This window comes from Filicampus tigris, chromosome 7 (assembly GCF_054856515.1).
Source record: "Filicampus tigris isolate MCC_2025a chromosome 7, RoL_Ftig_1.0, whole genome shotgun sequence".
NCBI classification, from domain to species: domain Eukaryota; kingdom Metazoa; phylum Chordata; class Actinopteri; order Syngnathiformes; family Syngnathidae; genus Filicampus; species Filicampus tigris.
This window is the reverse complement of record NC_141223.1, coordinates 27,602,478-27,628,442: the sequence shown is the minus strand read 5'-3', so window position 1 is coordinate 27,628,442 and position 25,965 is coordinate 27,602,478. Positions and strand designations below refer to the sequence as shown.

General features: G+C 43.2%; 1 protein-coding gene and 1 long non-coding RNA gene across 2 annotated transcripts; one reads left to right on the top strand and one right to left on the bottom strand.

Moving 5' to 3' along the window:
* Positions 1–506: 506 nt before the first annotated feature.
* tbx2b (T-box transcription factor 2b) lies at positions 507–9,627 on the bottom strand. Its single transcript, XM_086036359.1, has 7 exons — positions 8,830–9,627; positions 7,777–8,044; positions 6,616–6,762; positions 5,344–5,420; positions 4,953–5,110; positions 2,351–2,931; positions 507–1,804 (listed from the first exon to the last, which is right to left on the bottom strand). The coding sequence occupies exons 1-7, from the start codon at positions 9,183–9,185 to the stop codon at positions 1,370–1,372; spliced, it is 2,022 nt and encodes a 673-aa protein (XP_085892485.1). The 5' UTR covers positions 9,186–9,627; the 3' UTR covers positions 507–1,369.
* Positions 9,628–11,708: 2,081 nt separating this feature from the next.
* On the top strand, positions 11,709–22,252 carry LOC147145401 (uncharacterized). Its single transcript, XR_015087539.1, has 3 exons — positions 11,709–11,769; positions 21,810–21,944; positions 22,065–22,252. It is a non-coding gene; the product is annotated as an uncharacterized LOC147145401 (long non-coding RNA).
* The last annotated feature ends 3,713 nt before the right edge of the window (positions 22,253–25,965 follow it).

Below are 25,965 nucleotides of genomic sequence, written 5' to 3'. Positions count from 1 at the left end.
GTTAACAAACTCTCTGTAGATACGTACATTTAAATACGGTTTAAATAATTGGAGCAAAAAAACTACGAAGACACTTTGAAACTGCAATAGCGTTTTAACATCTTCTTTACAATAGGTTTGGCGTTTCTTTTTTCAGACATTTTTTTTCCAGTGAAGAGAGCGCAATTTTAATCTGGTCGGGGAGCCTTATTTTGAAAGTTTTCCAACTCGATTAGCTGTTTTTTTTAGACACGTCACGCGGAAGTGTGACAGATCTGACGAAGGCTGAATGACACCTGAAACTGCCAACAAGATAAGAGTTTTCTCTCTTCACTGGAAAAATAATTGTCTGGAAATAAGAGAAAAGGAACTCCAAACATAACTTAAAGAAACTGCAAGCCAACTTTTTACTAGCATATGGGCAGCAGGGGGCACCTCTGTCCGACGGTTGTTCATTTGTAGTTGACGTGTCCTCTATTTATTCTTGCAAAATGATGTAAATAATATTGCGATAATAATGACACAAGTTTTCAACACAGCATTTTTATTAAAAATTGTGAGACAATCAGAAAAAAATGGACAACCAGGATGAGTAAAACATTTACTGCTTAAATATATCCATTAATTGACGCACCTTTAAATAAGGAATTGTTTTGATCGTCAATCGCCTGACTGGAGTGAATTAACCTGAGGTGTTTTAAATCACATGAACCTTTCTCTAGTTTCCTCTAAAAATATCGCGGGATATACAGTAGACCAAATATGGCACACTTGTCCCATAATCAGCGACTCTCAAAACATGTTTTTAAATTGCTGAACAGGCTTCACGTAATGGGGTGGGGTTAGATAGCAAAGTGTTATATTCAAAATATATACACACTAGTACACAGACTTAAATAAATTAATACCAATTGCATATTATTGGATCTTGGTTATTTACAGATGTATTTAGTTTTACATTACATAAATAGATCAGAAACCCATTTTCTCTTGAACATAAATTCCCCTTGAAAGCAATTAAAAGATCATGGGCTCAAACAGGACACTGTCTTGTGTTTGTTTGTTTGTTTGTGTGTTTGTTTTGTTTTGTTTTGTTTTTTGATATGTGGCCACTTAACCAAATCCACCGACCCAAATACCATGTTATGTTCAAGTATTTGGAGCTGCCTGACAGAAAGATTCAGTTTGGGGATGGAAATTGGTGGGATATGGTTTGGTATAAACTTTCCATTTCTAAATCAGAGGTTTATGGTTTAACTTCTTCCGAATGTAGAATTGTTCCAAAAGCAATTATCAGTCAAACCATCACCGTAGTTTTTGTAGAGTGCTGCACATAACAGAATAGTCCTCAGTCTGCAAGGCAAGACATCCCAAAGTGAGTGGCATATCATTATGGAGAATTTTCTGCTGGGGACGGCTCCCTCTGGCCTTCCAGGCCACTCACGAGTCTCTGAATATTCTGAAGTTCATTCAGAGAGTCTTTCATTTTGGGGGACGTGCCCCTCCCGCACAATCCCCCATTCTTGTTGTTGCTGTGATGTTCTAGGGCTGGGCTGGTCTCCCTACTGCATGGTTTGGATGACTCAGAGCCTGGGTTTATGCTACATTGCAGGTTGGTTGTGAGCAGGCTAGAGCTCTGAGACAAAGACATTGGGAGCTGGTAGGGGTTGAAGCGAAGCCGTGGTCGAGATGTGGCAAGAAAAGGGTTTCTGGAGAGTGGGCTGGAGGTGCTGGTTGCTGGGAGGGCTGAGGCTGCAGCTGCAGCTGCTGCCATGTAGGTGTAGGGATAGGAAAAGAGACCCCCAAACTGAGGCATGGGGATGCCCTGAAATACAACAGGGTAAAGTGGATTTTTATCTTTCAGCTATACAGTCTCGTCAAATGATCAAATAATTACAGGAATGTGTTTTTTAAATTCAAACACTTGTTGAAAGGACAGAACACATTATTATTATTATTATTATTATTATTATTATTATTATTATTATTATTATTATTATTATTATTATTATCTTGACTAAACTGTAGTTCTACAATGTTCTGATTCATATTCACAACATCAATTTGATGATGGTACTTATTTACCAATTCTATTGTTTCATGGTAAGCGTTTGCCATGCAACATGGCACACTGCTTTATTTAAAAAAGATAATAAATAATAATAAATAAAATTAAAATTAAAATAAAATGAAAAAAAAACACGTTCTTGAGAACTGATGAACATATCCCCTAATAATGCCAGGTTAGTGTATTGCTATGAGAATGAGTCAAGTAAAGCATCTCAGTTACAGCCTTAGAGCAGAAATCATAGCTATTGGTGCAGGTGTAGAGGTATGCTAGCTCATTTATAAAGTGAATGGTCTACCTTACCTGAGAAGCAAGCATAGGCTGAGGCAAATGGAAGGGGAAGGCATTGGTGGTTCCTCCTGTTCCTTGAGAAGAGAGGTTGTTATTTTCCAAACCACCTGCTCCAGATACAGAAGCCAGTAAATGCCCCATTCCCATAGCAGAAAGGGCTCCAGGGGTTATGGCAAACTGCCCAGGGTGAAACAAAAGTGGTGATCCGGTATTTAGAGTGTTAAAGAACTGTTGGCTGTGTAGGCCAGACAGTGCCAGACTTTGTAAATGACCTGGGTTGAAGTGTGAGGGGCTTTCGGTCTGGACCATGAGTGGGGAGAAGGTGTCCTTAATAGCACTGATGCTCCCAGCCTCAGAGTCTTTACTCAACATATCTGCGGTGTCCTTCCGATGCCTGCTCTCGGATTTGTCTTTACCCAGGCTCCTTACATTAAATGTGGAGTCATCCTTGTCCATATCAGGCCTTTCTCTGATCCGCTCCTCACATCGAGAGCTATAGGGGAACACAGGTTCAGTCCCCAGGCTGTTGGTGCTCGTGCAGCGCTCACCATTGTTTTCAAGCTCCTGCTCACTGTCAGTGCATGTTTTCTCATCTAAAACAACAAATAGTACAAGAAGGCAAAAAATTGACAAGGTGAATGTCATATGCACAGTACATTTCCAAACACTGTGAGCAGACTCATTTCACAAGATGTCTGAAGGAATCTTCTATTAATAATTTTTCATTTATTCTTAGAGCGGTTCTATTGGATTTATGAAAGTCAACAAAGTAATGATAAAGCTGTAAGGTAAGTTTAAGTAGCCTACTCTTTGAGGAATGGCCATTTCTTCTTAAAAAGCGCACAAGAGGGACTAATTTGTTAATTTGTGATGAATGAAATCATATCTGTAGGTTGACTGTGCAGAAACATTTCGGTAATTGACATGATACAAAACTGGGAGACTTGTTTAGACTTATTTATACTACCTCTATACTTATATAATACATTGTTTCATTTTACATTATTCTATGTTGCTTAAAGAGGTAATCAAATGATTTGGGTAATATTATAGGCAGCGTTGATAGCTTAATTACTTACCACACAGATTTCGTGAAATATCAAATGTATTACTTTCTTTCTTTCTTTATTTATTTATTTACATTGTTGGTTCTATTCGGTAGACTACAGTATTCTTTTGACTCGCTTGAAACACCAAGTGGGCATTAGTGGATGTGCTCTAGAGTAGTTTAGATCCTATTTGGGTGGCAGGACCTTTTCTGTTAGCCTAGGTTCCTCTGAGTCCCGCTCTGCCCCTCTATCGTATGGTGTTCCACAGGGTTCTATTTTGGGGCCATTGCTGTTCTCACTGTACTTGCCGCCCCTGGGATCCATCCTTAGAAAACATTTCCTTCCACTGCTCTGCAGACGACTGTCAAAATCTATATCCCGTTAAGCAAAAAAGAGGCTTCCTCCTTAAGACCACTTTTGTCCTGCCGAGAGGACATCAAAGATTGGATGTCACTAAATTTCCTAAATTTCAACAAAAAGAAAACATAAGTTATGGTGTTCGGTCCCAGCGGCTCGTCTCCATCCCTCCCTGTTGTCCTGGGCCCCCTGGCTTCATATCTGAAGCCAACAGTCTCAAACTTGGGTTTTAAAATGGACAGTGATCTTAAATTGGACCAGCAAATCAGCGCTGTTGTAAAGTCGAGCTTCTTTCACCTTAGACAGCTTGCTAAGGTAAAGCCCCTCCTATCCCATCAGCACTTAGAAACAGTCAACCATGTCTTTGTTACATCTCGGCTAGATTACTGCAATGCACTTTTTTTCGGAGTCAGCCAGTCCTCCCTCAAACGTCTCCAGTTTGTCCAAAATTCTGCTGCCCGCCTACTAACTGGAGCTCGGAGGATGGAGCACATAACACCAATTCTGGTCTCCCTTCACTGGCTCCCAGTGCATTTTAGGGTTCAATTTAAGATTCTCTTATTTGTCTATAAGTCATCAAATGGCCTGGCCTCGGCGTACCTCTCTGAGCTCCTCCACTCCTACGCACCTTCCCGCAGCCTCAGGTCTGCGGACCAGGCGCTGCTTGAGGTGCCGAGGACCAAGAGGAGCCTCAGACCAAGAGGAGCCTCTGAGGGGATCGAGCCTTTTCAACTGCTGGTCCTTGAATGACCTCCCATTGGTTGTTAGGCAAGCCTGTCCATTTTTAAAACCCGTTTGAAGACACATTTCTTTTCTCTGCAATTGATTAGACCTGAAATTGTCAGCTCTTTTCCGGTGTCAATTGTATATAGTGTTTTCTATCAATTTATTGGCTTCATTATTTATATTTATATATTATTTATGTATATATTTATTAATACATGTATCTCAGCATTTTATTGTTTTGTTCTATTTCTTGTATTGTTTGTAAAGTGCTTTGTTACAGCTCTAGCTGTTATGAAAGCACTATATAAATAAAATTGTATTGTATTGTACATTGCGGTTCTATTCACCGGAGAATATTTCAGCAATTCCCTGAAATGTAACAATGCTTAACTGTCCAAAGTATCACACAACATCACACTCGCCAAAATATTACTACAGTAAGACCGAAAATTAATGAACGAATAAAACCAACAACTCATCACCTTGAGCGGGCCTGTTGAATCGCGGCGGGCTTGTGCCCGCTCCCAGTGGAGAATGAATGGCGTCTGGAGCAGTCGGAGTTTCGCTTGATGCATCTGAGTCCGCGCCTTCCTTGCCCTGGTCTTCAAACATTCGCAGCGATGGCATACTTAGTTGTTTCCTGCCGATGACAAGGACAAATATAATAATAATAATAATAATAATAATAATAATAATAATAATAATAATAATAATAATAATAATAACAAGAAGAAGAAGTTGAAGAAGAAGAAAAAGAAAAAGAAGAATTATTATCATTATTATTATTATTATTATTATTATTATTATAGATTATTAACAATAATAATATCATAATAGTATAATAATAATAATAATAATAATAACAATAATCACCTTTTCTCCCTTCTTCCGTTCCCAGTGTCTCTAAATCCTTTGGCAAAAGGATTGTTGTCAATCTTAAGTTGTGTTATCTGTTAGTGACAAGAGAAGCGAGGATTAAAAAGAGGAAGATTTTTTTTTCTTATTTTTAGATGAAGAAGAAGAAGAAGAAGAAGAAGAACTGTCTCGTTCGGACTCTTGGATTTCAATGCATTCCATGTAGTATGATAGTATAGTACTGCAACGTATTTATGTCTAAGCAATTTATTTAGATTGAAATTGAGAGCCCAACATGTTTGACAGGCCAGGACTTGGATTTGCATTTTCAATGAAAGGCGTTATTCTCATCGGGCCTTTGAGACATTTGCCCGCAGAAAGCCCTTGGTTGGCCCTGTTACTCTGTAGAGCAAAGAAAATACACACATACGCACGCACCCCCACACACGCACGCACACCCACCCACACGCACACACAAACACACGCACCCCCCCCCCCCCCCCCCACACACACACAGAAGCCACAATGCTCGAACAGATGACTGTGATATATATAGTTGATTTTGCTGCTTGGGTTACGACTATCGCAATCAATTGCAGACCTTCAAATTATTGTGTATGTAAATGGTTTGTAATCGTGTGTTGACCTGATTTGCCCCAAGATGGTTGTTGAACAAAGCATTTAACGGGTTTGCTATTTCAGCAGGGAGTGTTTTAGCGTCTGCGTTCGTTACCTGCGTTGTGACCAGTTCTTGAAATTGGCCTTGGTCGATAGACTCCTTGAAATAATAAATCAACTTTAAAATGACGTCTATTGTAGGCCTATTAATGCCACCGGACACAAGTGTAATGTGCGTTTTGTGAAGTGAAAAGCCTACAATGAGTAAAACATAAACCCCATTTTAATATTTGACTGAATTTTCAATCATTTTATCAGATTTTGAATTTTTTTTCATTTCTAAGAAGCTGGAAAATTTTTGATAATAATGAATAAAATACGATGTCAATATATCCATCCATCCATTACCTATACCGCTTTTATCGCTGGATCCTATCCCAGCTGTCTTCAGCAGTAGGCGGGGTACACCCTGGGGGGGGCGGGGGTGGGGGGGCGTGTTGCGTGCGTGTGTGTGTGTATATATATATATATATATATATATATATATATATATATATATATATATATATATATATATATATATATATATATATATATATATATATATATATATAAAATGAAAATAGCAGCAAATAGAGGGACCTGCCTGAGTATGCACATGCACCGGCTCACCTTGTCGTTCTGATATGCTGTCACAGCCACAAACTCAGTCTCCGGAAAGACGTATGTCCTAAATGTGCTGTAAGGAAGCTTCAGTATGTCGTTGGCCCGCACTATGTGGAATCTGGGCTGGTACTTGTGCATTGAATTTAGGATGGTCTACGGCAATAAAAATTCAAAATCAAAACAACAACAAAAGACACAAACACAAGTTTTGGATTATACATATAATTAAGGGAATTGACAAATTAGCACTTATAGTGATCTAACACATTAAGAGACATTTTATCCATCCATCCATAAATTAAAGCGCTTAACCCCACGAAGGTCGCGCGCGGGCGTGCTGGAGCCTATCCCAGCCGTCTTCGGCAGTAGGCAGGGGTACACCCTGGACTGGTTGCCAGCCAAGAGCCATTTTATCATTTGTTTGTTTGTTTACTAGAAGGAAATATTATACGAAAATATTAATAGGATACGTTGAGAGAACAAGTTATAAATAAATCTAGCGACTTGCGTCTAATTTTGAAAAATTATAGCCTAAATTGTTACCTAAGAAGACGCTGAACGAAATTGAGATGTGTAGTTCAGTGTTTCCCAACATTTATGGAGCCAAGGCACATATTTAACATCGAAAAAAAAAATCTCACTGGGCACCACATAATAAAACATTCACAAAAAGTAGATGTACAGGTTAACTATCTGTCATCTTGTGGAAGAGTCGCACAGATACAGTAATCTAACAAGCAAAGTATTTTCAATAGAAAATAATTAATGTTTTCGATATATATATATATATATATATATATATATATATATATATATATATATATATATATATATATATATATATATATATATATGTGTGTGTGTGCATTTTATGGGAGAAATAATAAATTCGATTTCATTCAAAGGCTCTTTCTTTTCATCAACGTTAAAAAAAATCATAAAAACGAGTTTACACACACACAAAAACAAAACAAACATAAGCATAATCTGAAGATAGTATGCTTCCTCTGGACAATATTACTACTACTACTACTACTACTACTACGACTACGACTACTACTACTACTACTACTACTACTACTACTACTACTACTACTACTACTAATAATAATAATAATAATAATAATAATAATAATAATAATAATAATAAAGATTCGTTGTACTCACAAATCCGTGCTTATCTGATATGTTATTGGTCAGCTTGAGTTTATGAAAAGCAACAGGCTTGGCCATCCACTGTTCGCCTGTGGCTGGACTGTCCGGGTGGATATACATTCTCTTGGGCATCTCCGGGTCGGCCTTGCCCGCGACCATCCAGCGGGAGTTGTGGAACTTGTAGCGACAGTCATCCGCAGCCACGATGTCCATGAGCAAAATGTATTTGGCTTTCTTATCAAGCCCATTTATTCGTACTTTGAACGGTGGAAACATCCTCCTAGAAGGAAAGATTTCCATGTCAGATGCGGAAAACATTGAGACCAAAAGAAAAAATAGACGATTAAAAAAGACTGAGATTTTAATTGTACGCAATTTGTGATAATCGCTGTTATGACTCTGCCTGTCCCGGCGAGCTGTTTTTCTAGATTTTTACAGTGAATTGAGATCCGTTTCTGCGCGTGTCTTTAATGCTTAGTCGGTCTTTCCAAGTAAGTGTACATTGGCTGCTGCTGTTTAATTTAGTTCAAGGAAAGGTTCGTTCCAAGTTTTATTCTAATACTTAACTACATTTAGTTTGAATCAATACATGTATCAACCATGATTAAAACGTAATTACTTATAACTTAATTTTACTTCTAATTCTAACACACGTATGTGTGTGTGTGTATATATATATATATATATATATATATATATATATATATATATATATATATATACGAATAAAAGATATATAGTATAATAATATATATGATAGAATAATAACATGCGCATATATATATATATATACGAATAAATAATATATAGTATAATAATATATATGATAGAATAATAATATGCATATATATATATATATATATATATATATATATATATATATATATATATATATATATATATATATATATATATATATATATATATATATATATATATATAACGTATGGTATTATTTCTAATACTTAAACACAAAAATGTATGACCTTGCTTAGTATTCTTCGTTTGTCTTTTATACAGTAAAAATATCAGTAGTTCTGGATCATTAGTCTGTATAATTCTTACCTTCCGGACTTGGTAATAACCATTTCTGTGCCGAGTTGATGAAACTGGTCCCAGAGCTCCTTGGCTTCCAAGGTAACTTTGGGATCATCGTCCACTTCCTCTTCGTGCTCCAATCTTTTAATGCTGTGGAGTTGAGCAGCCTGGTGGTGGGTAAGCGCCGGGTGGAGTCCCGTTTCCGCTCCAGCTAAACTGTGTTCCGAGATGGGTTTGGTGAGTGCCCCAGGGGGAAGGCTGAGCGCTGGAAAGAAAGAGGGCTGAGCGGCCGCTAAGAAAGCGGACATGGGGAAGTCGCTCGGCCGGTGCGCGTGGAAAGGGTGATAAGCCATTTCAGTCCCCGGAAAAGCTGGATCTTTCATCGGTACATCAAGAGAATTCGAAATGAAAAATGGTTATCAGTATCAGTACAGCAGCCTCTTCAGTCACAATGCATGTTCGGCCAAAATGTTGGACTTTTCTTTTTCGACTCTCTCGTCCGTTAGTCTGATCCGCGGAGCGTTGACCAGATACCGGTTGCGCAGTCTCCCTTTGAAATAAGTAGACCGCTCCTTTACTTCAGTCATCCCACACTGACAGGAGAGACGTGTCCATTGACTGCTGGGCTGTGACTATCTCACATGTCCTTCCTGCTTCAATCCCCATTCTAATGAAGCAAGCCCCTTTGATTGCTGATTTTACGCTTTCTGGACCAATTGTGGGCCTCTACAGGCGTGGCTCTGACAGCGCTGCTTCAAACTATGAGAAGAGTAGAGACAAGGAGGTGTCGGAAGCATTAGCAGTAAGAAAACATGTCAACAGAATAAAATATTAACCAATGACAGGAAAGATAAGGAAATCCCACCCACAATTCGAGCCTAAGCGGGTCAGTACTCAGCTGTTGGCCGATCGAGGCGTCACCTCACTCGACTTTCGTCCCGTTCATTGTCACCAGCGGAGCAAGCAGTCTTTCAGTACCGACTAATTGCTTTTACAAAACCTTATACTTTGGAACTACTGTAGACGCACTGGTGATTAGTTCAAGGTGTACCCCGCGAGTCCTCTCATCCTATAGTGAGGAAAGCAACATTTTGTTTTAGTTACTCGATGTCTATTTGGAATGTGGGGGTATTTCGCCAGCATCTCTTGTGATAACGATGTCACCCCTCCGACCCCCTAGCCCCCGTTGAGGTTGACTTTAGTATCATATGGTACAGATTTACCCGTGCACGGAACATTGCGTGATTATGATCGAACGACAAAGAGGCAACAACTGTAGCGTCGGAAGCAGCTGCAGCGGCTGCACCAGTAGCAAAAGCTTAATGTTGGGATTGTAAATTACAAATCCAGATGCTGCGTTCGGGGGGGATGAGCAACGAAGCTATACCAAATAAATAACAATTGGAGTTTATTGGATAGTGAGCAAGGTCAAACTCTTAGGTTCATAAATATCCGTCTGCAAACACTGAAGTTTTTATTTAATCTTATTTATTTTAATGTCTTTACGTGGCATTGAATCGCTGCATGTGCAAGTAAGTGTGCCTTGTTTAAAAAAAAAAAAAGCTCTTCAAAGTAGGTCGCTCACTTTGCCATAGAGGCGTCAGTCAGCTCGCAGTTCGAACAATTGCTTGTCTCTTCATATTTAGCCTGGGGTCCTGCGTGTTTGTAACGCCATGCAATCATCAACAGCTGCATCTGCGGCTCCATATCTCCTCCCTCGGCCATCATTTAGTTTTGAAACATTTGATCATTACATTAAATGAAACTACACGTCAACGTATACTGTAATATTCATGGATGTCACGAAACACGATAAACCTGATAAGTCGCAAGTATTGTCATGTGGTTATTAGGGCAGAATGTTACAACCCCTGATTGTTTGTAATTAAAGTATAACACGTACAACCCAGGGTCTGTGTGAGACTGTTACCAATCACAATTGCGACCAGCACAGGGGTGGACTACAAAATATTTGATCATGTCATTTGCATATTTTTTTTTTTAACTCAGACAAATAAATATTAGGTATATAATACAGAGCCTGCCAGGGGACATCACAAGAATATTTAAGATTGCGTTATAACTACAGAACAACTCCCTCTTTTCAAACTACAAACAAAAGCAATTGGGATTACAAATAAATTAAAATATACCCAACCAACAAATCCACTATTTATCAAATTAGACACAATTACATTTTATGACCTGGTCGAGCAAATAATAGACAAAGTCTAAATAACCTGCTCTGCCACAATACTCAGAAGCTGTTCAAAATTAGAGAAAGGCGCTCTAATTTATGGGGAACATGTCTCTACAAAAAATCTAAAACAAGAACAAAAATTAAGCAAACACGTGTTTCTATAAGAGGTGTTAATTTGTGGAATAATTTAGAAACTGACTTGAAAATGTGTGAATCACTTAGTGTGTTTGAGACACACTATATAAATGGCCAATTATTGAATTAATTTGAAAGGTAAAAGTCAAAATACACAAAGACCAAGGGGAAGAACTTGATAAGTTCTTTACTTCTTCCAACTCCCTTTTGAACATACAAACTGTGTTTAATGATGAATAGTTATGTATTCTCTACTTTATTATTATTATTATTTACTATTTCTTTTATGTTTTTGATTGTATTTGTTATCTGTTTACATGTTCAATAAACAAATAAACAAACACTACTTTGCAATATAATGCAACGATTATCGCGAAATTTAATTTTATTGAAAAACTTTTGCATTGCAATGCAATAAGTTTTACTTTTTTATTGCGTTATTTTTGCAATAAAAATAATTACTGCAATATAATGCAATGTTATTTTAGGAAAAAAAACAAACACTTCCACTTCCGGGTAGTAGCTTTAAGTGTACGGCGGCGCACGAATGAGCACAAATAACAGTTTGGAGGGATTTTTACACTCTAGAGATGTCTCAGACAAGGGCATACTTCGCAAAACAAAGGCATACGGTATGGATGGGGCTGATGGGGCGATGGAATAAGGTGGTTAGCATTTTTGTTTTGTTACCTGATTGTTAGCATTTGGTACATACCTTATCCCTTTGCATACAGAGTTTGTCCCTGTCTCTGACCTCTCTAGAGCGTAAAAATCTCTTCAAACCATCATTCAGGCTATTGCCAACGCTGTCATACACTTAAAGCTACAACCCGGAAGTGAAAGTCTTTCGTTCTCCTCCTAAAATAACATTGCTTTATTTTGCAATAATTATTATTATTGCAAGATAAATAATAAAAACGGAAGATTTATTCCGTTACAATGCAAAGCTTTTGCAATAAAACGCAACAGTTATAACTCAATACTATTGTGAAATTTCGCAATAATTTTGATCACATTGCATTATATTGCAACGTATTGCATTATAACGCAATCTTAAATGTTTGCGTGAGGTTCCATAATATATAAATCGACAACAGAAAATAAACATTACATCTTCTGGCGCAACCATACCGGGGGAAAAACATTTTCTTTACTTCTTTGGGATTGTCTGGTCATTCTTCATGGCATTCCAGTCTTCAGGTGTTGCATGATGATAATGTTGTGTTTGGTCATTTAATGAATATGCAAATCTCACAAATATAATAGTTGAGTCTTTGTCCCCTGGCAGGCTCCGTAATAAACAATCACACAGCGTGACAAAAAAAATGACTGATGATTATGACACTTCTGCCTCCACTGAAAAAAATGAATGGATCCAGATACATTTTTAAATAGATGCATAGTCTGCTGAGAAAATATATCTTGATTCAGATGATTATATTTCATGCAACCACTTTTTATACATTTTATACATCCATCCATTATCCATACCGCTTATCCTCACAAGAGTCGCGGGGAGTGCTGGAGCCTATCCCAGCAGTCTTTGGGCAGTAGGCGGGGGACACCCTGAATTGGTTGCCAGCCAATCGCAATGCACACAGAGACAAAGAAATATCCACACTCACAATCACACCTAGGGGCAATTTATTTTCCAATTAACCTACCAAGCATGTTTTTGGAATGTGGGAGGAAACCTGAGTACCCGGAGAAAACCCACGCAGGCACGGGGGGAACATGCAAACTCCACACAGGGGGGCCGGGCCCGGGATCGAACCCATGACCTCTGAACTTTGAGGCGGACGTGCTAACCAGTCGACCACCATGCGCCTACATTTTATACATCTACTAAAAAAATGTATCCGGATCCAGATGATTATATTTTGTGCAACTAAAATTGCAAATAAAATTGTGTAAACAATGCACAGCATTTTTTTCAGTGTAGAAGCGTCTAAATTGGCATTTATAGAAAAACATCTTTACAAAAGGTCGGTGGGAATAGATTACAAATGTGTGCTTTGGGAACTAGAGTAAAAATTTATGCTTTACTGTAAATCGGCATTGTGAAGCATATAAATACTATACTGTAAATACGTGAGGTACACTGAAAAAAATGCTGTGTAAACGAACACATTGTTTACTTGATTTTATTTGCAATTTTAGTTGCACAAAATATAATCATCTGGATCCAGATACATTTTTTAAGTAGATGTATAAAATGTATCTGGATCCAGATTATTTTCTTTTGTGAAACCACTTGAAGAAATATAATTGAGTAAATCCAACTATGATTTTTTTTCGATGTATACAAATATACTCTAATTTACACCCAACATAAAGAGCGTTCATACAGCTCCATCAATAATCGAGGATCGTCTTTTTACTGCAATTGACAAATATATATATATCTTCTCCTTCCATATCCTGCACCATCCGCCACTATATTTAGCAGCTAGACTAAAGTCGTGGCGCCAGACCATTTAAGACCTGTCAGAATCCCTCATATTCATGTTTCCCCTCGTCAGCCAGCGACCAGCGGCTCCCACCTCCTCCTTTTCCCTTTCTCCTGCTGTTACGAGCAGTTCATCCTCTCCCTTCATCACCATCTCCTCAACACGCGCTGTGCATATACACGCACACACGTACATGTGCACACATGTATGGGTGTAATCTAAATTAGGGCTGCTCGATTAAGCGATATTGAACCGTAACCGGATTTTCTGGATAAATTGATGTTAAAAATGTTCAAATAAACATGTTCAATTTTGTTATTTTTGGTGTATCTAAGTGTAGCCCATTTGTACTTTCTGTATTGTGTTCTGTTTGTACATTCTCTTCGTAGTTGTACTTTCTGCTACTCTTCTCTTCGTATTAAGATCTCTGTTTTCCGGTGGTTGCTTCCGTGTTTGTCATGCGGTCACGTGAGTAATGCGTTCAATCCAATTGCTGAAATGCGGAAGCGATTGTCCGCTCCCCGAGGAGAAAGTGACACGTGGGGGATTGCTTGCTGATGGGGCCGACTATCTGAGCCGGCTGCCGAGTGAGTGAGGAAGTGAAGTAGAGCTTATGCTCAACTGGCGGAATTGGCCAGGTTGATGGTGAGCTAGGAGCCCAGGATTGAAACTTGGAAATTGCCTGGAACAGAACTGAACCATTCTGAATCATCCCTGCTCTGGTCGGGCGGGTAGGAGGCTGCATTTCAGCCAGCCAATCCCCTTCATTGAACTTAAATTGACTCACATTTTGAGTTCAAAGAAAGAAAAAATAAGTTTAAATAAAAGACATTCAAAATACTTCATTTGTCATTATTTTTTATTTTACAAAAAAAATCATAATCGTAAAATCGGGTTTGAGAGAAAATAATCAGGATTTTCTTTTTGGCAAAATCGAACAGCCCTAATCTAAATATTTCATCACTGCATGACCACGCATTACTTGGCAGCTGCAGAGGCCAACAATTGGACATTTTAACTGCAACATCTCTTCTGAATGGCCTTACTGGCAGGCCACCATACGGGGCGCTATAATTATATCGCTATAATCTTATCACTTCCCTTTGAATGTGCCTCCACTACCGGTCATCAGCAACACAATTAGGGGCTTGGCAAATTGTCAAGAAACTCATTCATTCATTTCAAAAGTACATATTGTTTATAATGCAATAGATTGCTTAATGCGCATATACATTTGGAATTGATTTAAGTAGTATAAATGTCTCAATATTAAATTGGAGACGGTTCCCCTCCATGAGGCGTATCGTAGTTGAGGGGTTTGCGTGTCCAAATGAGTTTAGGAGCTCCATCTTACCAGTGGTAAGGGATGCTGTCCAGCTGAAGAAGGAGTCCTATCGGGCCTTTTTGGCCTGCTGGGACTCAAGAGGCAGCTGAAAGGTACCGGCTGGCCAAGCGGAATACAGTTTCAGCCGTTACTGAGGCAAAAACTCGGATGTGGGAGGAGTTTGATGAGGCCATGGAAAATGACTTCCGGACGGCTTTGAGGGAATTCTGCGTCACCATCCGGCGTCTCAGGAGAGGAAAGCACCACCATCACCATCAACACTCTATATAGTGGGGGATGAGGTGCTGCTGACCTCGACTTGGGACGTTGTGGGTCGTTGGGGGGAATTCCTCAATTCCACCGACACGCCTTCCACTGAGGAAGCAGAGCCTGGAGACTCGGAGGTGGGCTCTCCTATCTCTGGGGTTGAAGTAACAAGAGGTAGTTAAAAAGCTCCTAGGTGGCAAAGCCCCGGGGGTGGATGAGCTCTGCCCGGAGTTCCTAAAGGCTCTGGATGTTGTGGGGCTGTAATGGTGTTGACACGCCACTACAACATCGCGTGGACATCACGGACAGTGCCTCTGGATTGGCAGACCGGGGTGGTGCCCCTTTTTAAGGTGGGGGGCTGGAGGGTGTGTTCCAATTACTGAGGAATCGCACTCCTCAGCCTCCCTGGTAAAGTCTATTCAGGAGTGCGGGAGAGGAGGAGCAATGTGGTTTTCGTCCTGGCCGTGGAACAGTGGACCGACTGTACAACCTCAGCAGGGTCCTCGAGGATGCATGGGAGTCTACATGTGTTTTGTGGACTTGGAGAAGGCGTTCAACCGTGTCCTTTGGGGAGTTCTGTGGGTGGTGCTTCGGGAGTACGGGGTAATGAGCCCCCTGATAAGGGCTGTTCGGTCCCTGTACCACCGATGTCAGAGCTTGGTACGCTTTGCCGGCAGTAAGTCGGATTCGTTTCCAGTGAGGGTGGGACTCCGCCAAGGATGCCCTTTGTCACCGATTCTGTTCATAACTTTTATGGACAATTTCTAGGCTCAGCCGAGGTATCGAAGGAGTCCGGTTTGGTGGCCTCAGTATTGCATCTTTGCTTTTTGCGGTTTATGTGGTACTGTTGGCTTCTTCAAGCCACGATCTCCAACTCTCACTGGAGAGGTTCGCAGCCGAGTGTGAAGCGGTCAATGAAAATCAGCACCTCCAAATCTGACACCATGGTCCTCAGTCGGAAAAGGGTGGCATGCCCTCTCCGGGTCAGGGATGAGAGTCTGCCCGAAGTGGAAGAGTTCAAGTATCTCGGGGTCTTGTTCGCGAGTGAGGGTAGGATGGAACGGGAGATCGATAGGGAAGGAGAATGAGCTTGTGTGCAACATCTGCTCTGTATCGGTTTGTCGTGATGAAGAAGGAGCTGAGCCAAAGGGCGAAGCTCTCGATTTACCGTCCTACTCTCACCTACCGTCATGAGCTGTGGGTCATGATCGAAAGAACAAGATCTCGGATACAAGTGGCCGAAATGGGTTTTCTCCGCAGGATGTACGGGCTCTCCCTTAGAGATAGGGTGAGAAGTTCAGCCATTCAGGAGGGACTCAGAGTCGAGCTGCAGCTCCTCCACGTTGAGAGGAGCCAGCTGAGGTGGCTCGGGCATCTGATTAATATGCCTCCTGGATGCCTCCCTCGTGAAGTGTTCCTCCTGGACGCCTCCCTTGTGAGGTGCCCCACCGGTAGGAGGCCCTGAGGACGACCCTAGACACGCTGGAGAGACTATGTCTCCCGGCTTGCCTGGGAACGCCTTGGGATCCCTCTGGAAGAGCTGGAAGACGTTGCTGGGGAGAGGGAAGTCTGGGCGTGCTGAAGCTGCTGCCTCCGCGACCCGACCTCGGATAAGCGGTAGATGATGGATGGACGAATGGATTGAATTGTAGAAGGTGATAGTGAAGTGTCTTCACATTTACAACTGGGCAGCTGTCACATATGTCGCATGTTTTGGACACTTGGGTGAAGAGAGGGGCGGAGCTGTCAACTGATCACCATCTGGTGGTGAGTTAGCTCCGATGGTGAGGGGAAGATGCCGGTCCGACCTGGCAGACCCAAACGTATTGTGAGGGTTTACTGGGAACGTCTGGCAGAATCCCCTGTCAGAAGGAGTTTCAACTCCCACCTCCAGCAGAACTTTTCCCACATCCCGGGGGAAGCGGGGGACATCGAGTCCGAGTGGTCCATGTTTCGTGCCTCCATTGTTGAGGCGGCCGATCGGAGCTGTGGCCTCAAGGTGGTCGGTGCCTGTCGTGGTGGCAATCCCCGAGCCCGCTGGTGGACACCAGCGGTAAGGGATGCTGTCCAGCTGAAGAAGGTGTCCTATCGGGCCTTTTTGGCCTGCGGGACTCCAGAGGCAGCTAACAGGTTCCGGCTGGCCAAGCAGAATGCAGCTCTGGCGGTTGCTGAGGCAAAAACTCAGGTGTGGGAGGAGTTCAGGGAGGCCATGGAAAATTACTTCCGGACGGCTTCGAGGAAATTCTGGTCCACCATCCGGCGTCTCAGGAGAGGGAAGCAGTGCACCATTAACACTGTTTATAGTGGAGATGGGGTGCTGCTGACCTGAACTCGGGATGTTGTGGGTCGGTGGGGAGAATACTTCGAAGACCTCCTCAATTCCACCGACATGCCGACATGCGGTTGGAATGAAAATCAGCACCTCCAAATCTGAGACCATGGTCCTACTCTCACCTATGGTCATGAGCTGCGGGTCATGACCGAAAGAACAAGATCCCGGATACATGCGGCCGAAATGGGTTTCCTTCGCAGGGTGTCCGGGCTCTCCCTAAGAGATAGGGTGAGAAGTTCGGCCATCCGGGGGACTCAGAATCGAGCCGCTGCTCCTCCGCGTTGAGAGGAGCCAGTTGAGGTGGCTCGGGCATCTGATTAGGATGCCTCCTGGACGCCTCCCTGGTGAGGTGTTCCGGGCATTTCCCACCGGCAGGAGACCCCGAGGACGACCCAGAACACGATGGAGAGATTGTCTCCCGGCTTGCCTGGGAACGCCTTGGGATCCCTCCGGAAGAGCTGGATGATGTTGCTGGGGAGAGGGAAGTCTGGGATTCCCTGCTGAAGCTGCTGCCTCCGCGACCCGACTTCGGATAAGCGGGAGATAATGGATGGATGGATGGATGTCTAAATAGGGCGGCACGATGGTTGACTGGTTAGCACGACCGCCTCACAGTGCAGAGGTCGTGGGTTAAAATCCAGCCCCGGTCTTCCTGTGTGGAGTTTGCATGTTCCCCCTGTGCTTGCGTGGATTTTCTCCGGGTACTCCGGTTTCCTCCCACATTCCAAAAACATGCATGGTAGGTTGATTGAACACTCTAAATTGCCCCTAGGTGTGATTGTGAGTGTGAATGTTTGTTTGTCTGTGCGTGCTCTGTGGTTGGCTGCCAACCAATTTGGGGTGTCCCACGCCTACTTCCCGTTGATGGCTTGGATAGGCTCTAGCACCCCCGCGAGACTTGTGAAGATAAGCAGTATAGATAATGGATAGATGGATGTAAAAAATATTTGAATTTATTCACTTAGGTTATTAAGTTTAATGTCCTGGTCCGGACAACATTAGTGGTCATCTTCTGAAGAACTGTGCACAACCACTGGCCGGAATCTTTTCCACCCTTTTTGAGAAGCCTCTTCATCCTCATAAGGTTCCTCGGCTCTGGACGGACTCAATCAACCGTGACTGGTCAAAGACTGTATGGCCCAAATCTCCTCATGACTTCAGACCTGTATCTCTTAAGGCTTCTTTATACTCCTGCAGGCGATGTCCGCGAGCACGTCACTGCGGCAATGCCGCACACAGTTTGTCTTTATCACACGCAACCCACACGCGTTGTTTTGAAAATGTGTTGCAGCTCCACTCCAAGTTGGGGGTGTCGCTAGGGCTGATACTGACGAGGATACCACAGGGCGGAATTTCCTCATCCTTTTATGGCCAATTCCGGTCTGCATTTTTACTGCTGAGCAACGATCAAAATGACTGCGACAACATTGGATACAGTGCCTGCTACAACAAAGGTACCTAGATGACAAGACAATGCATTTAATTGTATTGTAAAATCATTCAGGAAGATGGCGGCGAAGGTGGCATGTGCGTGTGTAGGGTTCTTTACACACATACGTGATATAACGCCCACGCCACTGCCAAACTAGTTTGCTTCGCAGGAGCAACAAGCTGCATGGTGGATCCTCTCCTCCATGGTGACAAATAAATTGCCCTCAAAGAATTTGTGAAAAGTGTAAGTCACCGCAACATGTGATGTAACGACCAATCATTAGAGAGAATGCGCGAGCAACAATTTCTGACATGTGCGCAGCATGTGCCGCAGACCTGCCGCCAACGTGACGAGCTTCACTATGCGTCGGTCACGTGATGCAATGCGGCGGGTGTCGCCCGTGTCAAGTATAAAGAAGCCTTTACTTCTCTGGTCATGAAGGTCTTTGTAAAAAAAGATAAAAAATGAGATTATGGATTTGATACCGGACAAATTGGATCCTTTGAGTGTAGTGAATATGCCTTCATGTGGACCACATCTCCAGGGCTGGAGACAAGATTCAGCCAGGAGATGCCATCAAGTCTGCTCCAGCCTCACTTCAACACAATTGAATCACCAGGGGACCCTGGTAATTGGATTTGAAAAAGACATGCTAGGACTCAGAAAGACACAAACACCTAATAAGGGGCCACTCTTCGTCACCTGGACCCCCTCTACAGACAAGGATGTGGATTGGGACGGCCTTTAAACAGAATTGGTGGAGCTTCCCCCAGCGGGAAGCCAGGAGGTCCCTCTTGCAATCAGCAGGAGCAGCAGCAATTCTGTAGAAATTATTATTATTATTATTACTATTAGGGCCCGAGCAGCGACCGCTGCGAGGAGGTTCGGTGACCCACCAGGCCGCAGTAGGAGCAGGCCCCAGACTGGAGTCACTGGTGTCTCTCTTCTGGATCCTAGCGACCTCCTCCCAGCTGCATAGGTACCTCCCGAGGGGTGGCAGGCTCAAGGACCGGGCGGACCGCTGCGACTGGGTGCGGGGCTGCTCCACTCCACATACTCGGCGTCTCTCTCTTAGACGGTTGTCCAGTCGGATGGCCAAACTGGTGATCTCCTCCAGGGTCGAGGTGTCATCATGGATGGCAAATTTTTTTCTTTTAAGGAGGAACTCATTCCGTGACGAAAAACGGTGCGTAACGCGCAGTCATCAAAACCGCTTTCCGCCACTGGAATTCAAGTAGTTGACCTCCGGCCTCTTTTCAGCGGACCGGGTGGTGAAACCCCCGATGGAATTCCGCAATCAACTCCGGAAAAGAGGACAGAAGCTCAGGTCGTGAGAACAAAAATACTTCTTTATTGTTCGAATTTGAATTTCTAACACAGATATTTTTTACCATCGAATTTCTAACACTGAATTTTTTTACCATCAAAATTCCTAACACTGAATTTTTTCAGCACTGAAATTCAACATGTAAAAATTTTCGCCTGCAAAAATTCAGCAGAAAAAAAAATTCAGCTGCAAAAATTTCGCCTGCTAAAAAAATTTAACTGCAAAAAAATTAAACTGCAAAAGATTCGCCTGCAAAAAAAAGTCACCCAATCCGGGTATTTAAGGAGGAGCAATCAATCCCTGTGTCGAGTCATCCAACGTCCAACCAATCAGGTTTAGCTCCGCTGGTCAAGTGACTCCCGACACAGAATATGAGGTTGTACAATGTCTCCCAACGCAACTAGTGGTCCCGCGGTGAGTTTGTTTACTCTATGAGCCCTTTGTGTTAGTAAAATTGAGTAATAGTTATTACTTGACATGTTGCACATTAAGAAGACTTTAGCCCCTTTCAGACCGCAGGAACTAATTCGGGAACTTCAGTATCTACCCTGGTAGTTTGCGTCACACTCATGTTCACACACAAAAAAGGTTCCCAGGCTGGAGGGTTCCACCAGGAACTACCTGAGTACCACCTACCCACTAGTGATCAACTTGAACTTTTATCGAGGTGGCGTTCGTGAAAACTGCGTAACTTAGCACACGGGGTAGAAGAAGCTCGCCCATGAATAACTATGTGGTTACGTGGGGCCGCTCACGTCGGTAGCTCACTTGCTGGTTACGCTGTCACCTCGGCTTTCTGCAGTGATCCGGATTCAACTTTGTTCTCACTCACTGGCAAACATTTGAAACAAAAGTGTTTAGAATCAATTATTGTCCCATTCCGGGGCGACGGGGTGTTAACTAACGTTTTTCATGGTTAGAGTTGTAGAGATTTTTATTATAGTTATTTCGGCATCGTCAAAGACGTCAATATAAAACAACTAATAACACGGATTTTGTTCTTTTGTTTTGCATTATTTGTGAGGACAGAGTGATAATGGATAAAGCCTACATTACTCCTGTTTTTGCCCTTAGTAATTGAGACTATGAATGCAGAACTAGAATGTTGAACAACTTTTTGAAAATGTTTTCAGAATTTTACTGTTGGTTGCTTCCACCACTGTCGTGGCACTCTTGTTTTTATCATTGTGTTTGTGTCCCACTTGCATGACATGCAGTATGAAACAAGGTCCAATTCCAAATAAAGTGGATTAAGGCCAAATGCAAAACAAACAAATTTATAGTTTTAAATAAGTTGGATATTTTAAAGTATAATGTTGTGCGCTCATTGTGGATAAGATATATTTTAAATCAATAACTTCAATATACTGTATATATTTTCAAGGATTGAGCGGCTACTGGAGAAACCTGTGGGCAGCTGTGACCTGTATAGTGTAGATCTATGATGTTCTCCACTTCCTTGAAGAAGAGGGCTTCCTCAGCATTCCCACTGAAACACACGTCTTTTGCAGCTTCTTTGTGTTGCTCTCATTGCTTGCAGGATGACCTGGATACTTTTCGCAATGGTTGGGACAACCATTCAATGTGAATGGAGAGCTACATAACCCCTAAGCAGCTGGAGGAGCTCTGTCACATCTTCTGCATTATCCAGTTCCAGGATCAGACAACAGGTACAGTAAGTGCAAATATGTGATTTGAATGAAACATTTAGTTCATGTTTAGCTTTCTAATCACCAGCTATTTAAAATTGTGTCTGCTGTTACTTCATACAATCTAAAATTCTCTGTGTTTATAGGCATGGGTATTCCTTACATTGAGTGGGAAAACAGTGGACTTCCTTGTGATGACCACATGAGCATCGTTGTTCCACACACAGCATGCCCACTGACTGATGGACAACTGACATTTTTCAAGAGATGCAAATGACCAAGAGTTGCATTTCAGTCCTTTGGGAGCGATATTTACTTTGCTGCTGTTCAAGCCATTGTGAGCCATTTCATGAAATCTGAATATGTGTAAACTGATCAGAAAGACTTCACAGTGTATGGGACACGGAAAAAAAAGCCTAAAAAAACTTTTTTTAAAAAAGTGTACAAATAAAATTACAATGATGAACAAAAAAAGCAATGAAAAGGCCTTTAAAAAGATGCTAGAACTAAACTAGATTATTTTCCTGAGCTGTGTCCGCCCACTGGCCATTTCAGTGTGTGCTTGACGTCACTTGCCCTGCGGCAGCGTCTTGAGACTCTGAAGATGGCATTGACAAGTTGTTGGTGAGTATTGGTTGCTCCGTTTTATTGTGCAATTAAAGGAGAATCGAAATGAATCTGAAGAAAACTACGACAAGCACACTTGTCCAGCAAGTTAGCGACATGACTCAATGACGTCATGCCTTCTTCACGATTTCACCTCACTCAGAAGATTTCGAAATCCATTAAATATTCTGTTAATGTGTATCAATTTGAGAAACCGTTCATTGCGACATGGGTACTTTGTTTGATACAACATATTAAAATTTGTAAAAAAAAATAAAATAAAATAAGTTCAGATACCTGTGAAAAGTACACCTGAGTCCAAACTTTTGTTGCATTAATGGTTTATTGGAGTGAAACTGTTGACAAGTAGTAATGTCACTGGCACCAAATTTAGCATATCTAACTGTGGTCAGTTAGTCATTTTCAATGAAAATGGAGCTTTGCAGATGTTTTGTAAAAATAAAAAGAGCTTAAAACTCTGTAAACATATGAAAATAAAATCAGTTCACCTTTGAACAACTTCACCATGTTTTTCATCTTGTTTCAAGATATACTTAGGGTTGCGAACTCGCTGAAAAATAAATAAGGGACACCACATCTGCAGGGATGGCCAACCTGACTGGCCTTGAACGAGGGATGGGCGTATCGATACCAAAATATCGATATTCCGATCCATAGTCCTCAATTTTAAGTATCGATCCTCAAGATAAAGTAGTGATATTTGCAATTACTTCTTATCTATAATGTATTTATCAATCTATAATTTAGAAGACTGCAATGTCGTCCAATCAGAATTTCCACTATGTGTTGCCAAGGACAACGAGCATTCCGGTTCCGGCACCGCACGAGTGGCAGCCCGCTACAGTAGCTCCGGCTCATCGGTGAGCCTTTTCGTGTGTTTTTGTTCCTTAATATTACTCTACCTCATACCTTTTTCATATAGTTGATAGTCGTTACTTGCGTAGCAATGGACTCCCAAACTACGGTATTCTTGCTGCTGCTGATGGCTATTTTTTGCGCGATCGTGTCCGGCGACTTGGCTCTGAGCCGCGCCCCCATTGTTTACAGCCGGAATCAGCTGTTAGCACTCCGTGCTAACCCTGCGCCGGCTCCCGGGGCGAGACCCGATATCCCCCGTGAGCTGAGGAGGAAGAGACGGGGATCTCGTGCAGGGGTTAAACGCCGGGAAAGGAGGAGATGATACCATCCCGTCCTCCCGTCTGTTAACATGGGGAATGTTAGATCGCTCCCCAACAAGATGGACGAGCTAGCGGCGCTTACCCGGCATGAGAGGGACTTCCGGGAGGCTAGCCTGATGCTTTTCACGGAGTCGTGGCTAACATCGCTCACGCCAAACGCGGTCGTAGAATTGGATGGCTTCCAAATCATACGCGCGGACAGGACGCTGGAGAGTGGAAAGGGGAAAGGAGGAGGGCTGGCTGTGTTTGTGAACAATAGATGGTCTAATCCTGGGCACATCACGATTAAGGAGCAGCTTTGCAGCAGGGATATTGAGCTGCTAGCTGTTGGCATGAGGCCATTCTACATCCCGCGAGAGTTTAGTCATGTGATCACGGTGACCGTCTACGTCCCACCAGCTGCCAGCAGCGACGCAGCCTGTGATGTCTTGACTGCAGCAGTGAGCAGGCTACAAACACAGCACCCAAGTGCCCTGATACTCATCTCTGGTGACTTCAATCATGCCTCCCCTTCCTCCACTCTGCCTTCATTCACACAGTATGTCAACTGCCACACCAGAAACAATAAAACACTGGACCTTTTCTATGCCAACACCAAGGAGGCATACACATCACTGCCCCTCCCCCCGCTGGGCAAAGCTGATCACAACCTGGTGGCTCTCCAGTCTGTGTACAAACCTCTGGTCCGCAGGCAGCCAGCTGTGACCCGCATGGTTCAGAGATGGTCTGGAGAGGCCAGGAGGCCTTAAAGGACTGCTTCAGCACAACTGTGTGGGAAGTATTCAGCGATGCTCACGGGGAAGACATTAGTAGTCTAACGGACACTGTTACAAACTATATAAATTTCTGCATGGAGAACACCATACCCACCAGGACAGTAAGGTGTTTCTCCAACAACAAACCCTGGATCACACCAGACATAAAAGCTCACCTGAAGGAGAAGAGGAGGGCTTTTGTGTCAGGCAACATAGAGGAAGGGAAGACTGTGCAGCGCCAGCTGAGGAGGAGGATCAGAGAGGGGAAAAGGTCCTACAGGAAGAGGATGGAGGAGCAGCTGCTGCAGAATTAGGGGAGTCTGGAGGGGCCTGAAGACCATCTCAGGCCACGGACAACCCAAGACCCGGACTGGGGGGGACCTGCAGTGGGCAAATGAGCTGAACCTCTTTTTCAAAAGGTTCGATCAGATGCCTGCCTCCACTCAGTCTCTCCTGCTGCAGCCTCCACCTACTCCTCCTGCTGGGCGTGTCACCCCCTCCCCCCTTTTCTCCACAGTCTCCAGCTCCCAGCTACACCAGATAGCCACCACTCCCTCCTGCCCAGCCTTGGCCTTCACAACATCTCAGGTGAGGAACCAGCTGAAGAAGATGAAGGCGAGGAAGGCAGCGGGTCCAGATGGCATCAGCCCCCAGCTCCTCAAATCCTGCGCAGACCAGCTGTGTGGAATTGTCCAGCACATGTTCAACCTGAGCCTGAAGCTGGGCAGGGTCCCCCAGCTATGGAAAACATCCTGCCTGGTCCCGGTGCCAAAGACCCCCGACCCGAAGGAGCTCAACAGCTTCAGACCAGTGGCGCTGACGTCTCACCTGATGAAGACCCTGAAGAGACTGGGCCTTGTCCACCTGCGCCCCCTGGTGAGCTCCTCAATGGACCCACTCCAGTTCGCATATCAGCCTGGCATCAGTGTGGATGATGCCATCATCTACCTCCTCCACACTTCACTCTCCCACCTGGAGAAGGCGGGGAGCACTGTGAGGATCATGTTCTTTGATTTCTCCAGTGCTTTCAACACCATCCAGCCCACCCTACTGGGAGACAAGATGGAGCGGGCGGGGGTGGCCCACCACCTCACCACATGGATCCAGGAGTACCTCACAAACCGGCCTCAGTATGTGAGGACACAGGACTGTGTGTCTGACGTGCTCCTCTGCAGCACGAGGGCCCCACAGGGAACTGTCTTGGCTCCCTTCCTGTTCACCCTCTACACCTCGGACTTCAACTACAACACCCCTACCTGTCACCTGCAGAAGTTCTCTGACGACTCTGCGATTGTTGGCCTCATCACAGGCGGAGATGATCGGGAGTACAGAGAACTTACTCAGGGTTTTGTGGACTGGTGCCAGCAGAACCGCCTCCTGATCAATGCAGGGAAATCCAAATAAATGGTGGTGGATTTCGGTAGGCGCCAGCACTCTTCACCTGCACCAGTGAATATCCGGGGAACAGATGTTGAGACAGTCTCAAC

Bases quoted from the DNA above. Each gene is read 5' to 3' on its own strand.
- tbx2b (XM_086036359.1), bottom strand. From the start codon at position 9,185: ATGAAAGATCCAGCTTTTCCGGGGACTGAAATGGCTTATCACCCTTTC. The intron at 2,932-4,952 runs GTGATGAGTTGT...TTGTTGTTTTAG, and splicing joins ATTCAACAGGCCCGCTCAAG to ATGAGAAAACATGCACTGAC. The intron at 1,805-2,350 runs GTAAGGTAGACC...GTTGTATTTCAG, and splicing joins AGCCTATGCTTGCTTCTCAG to GGCATCCCCATGCCTCAGTT.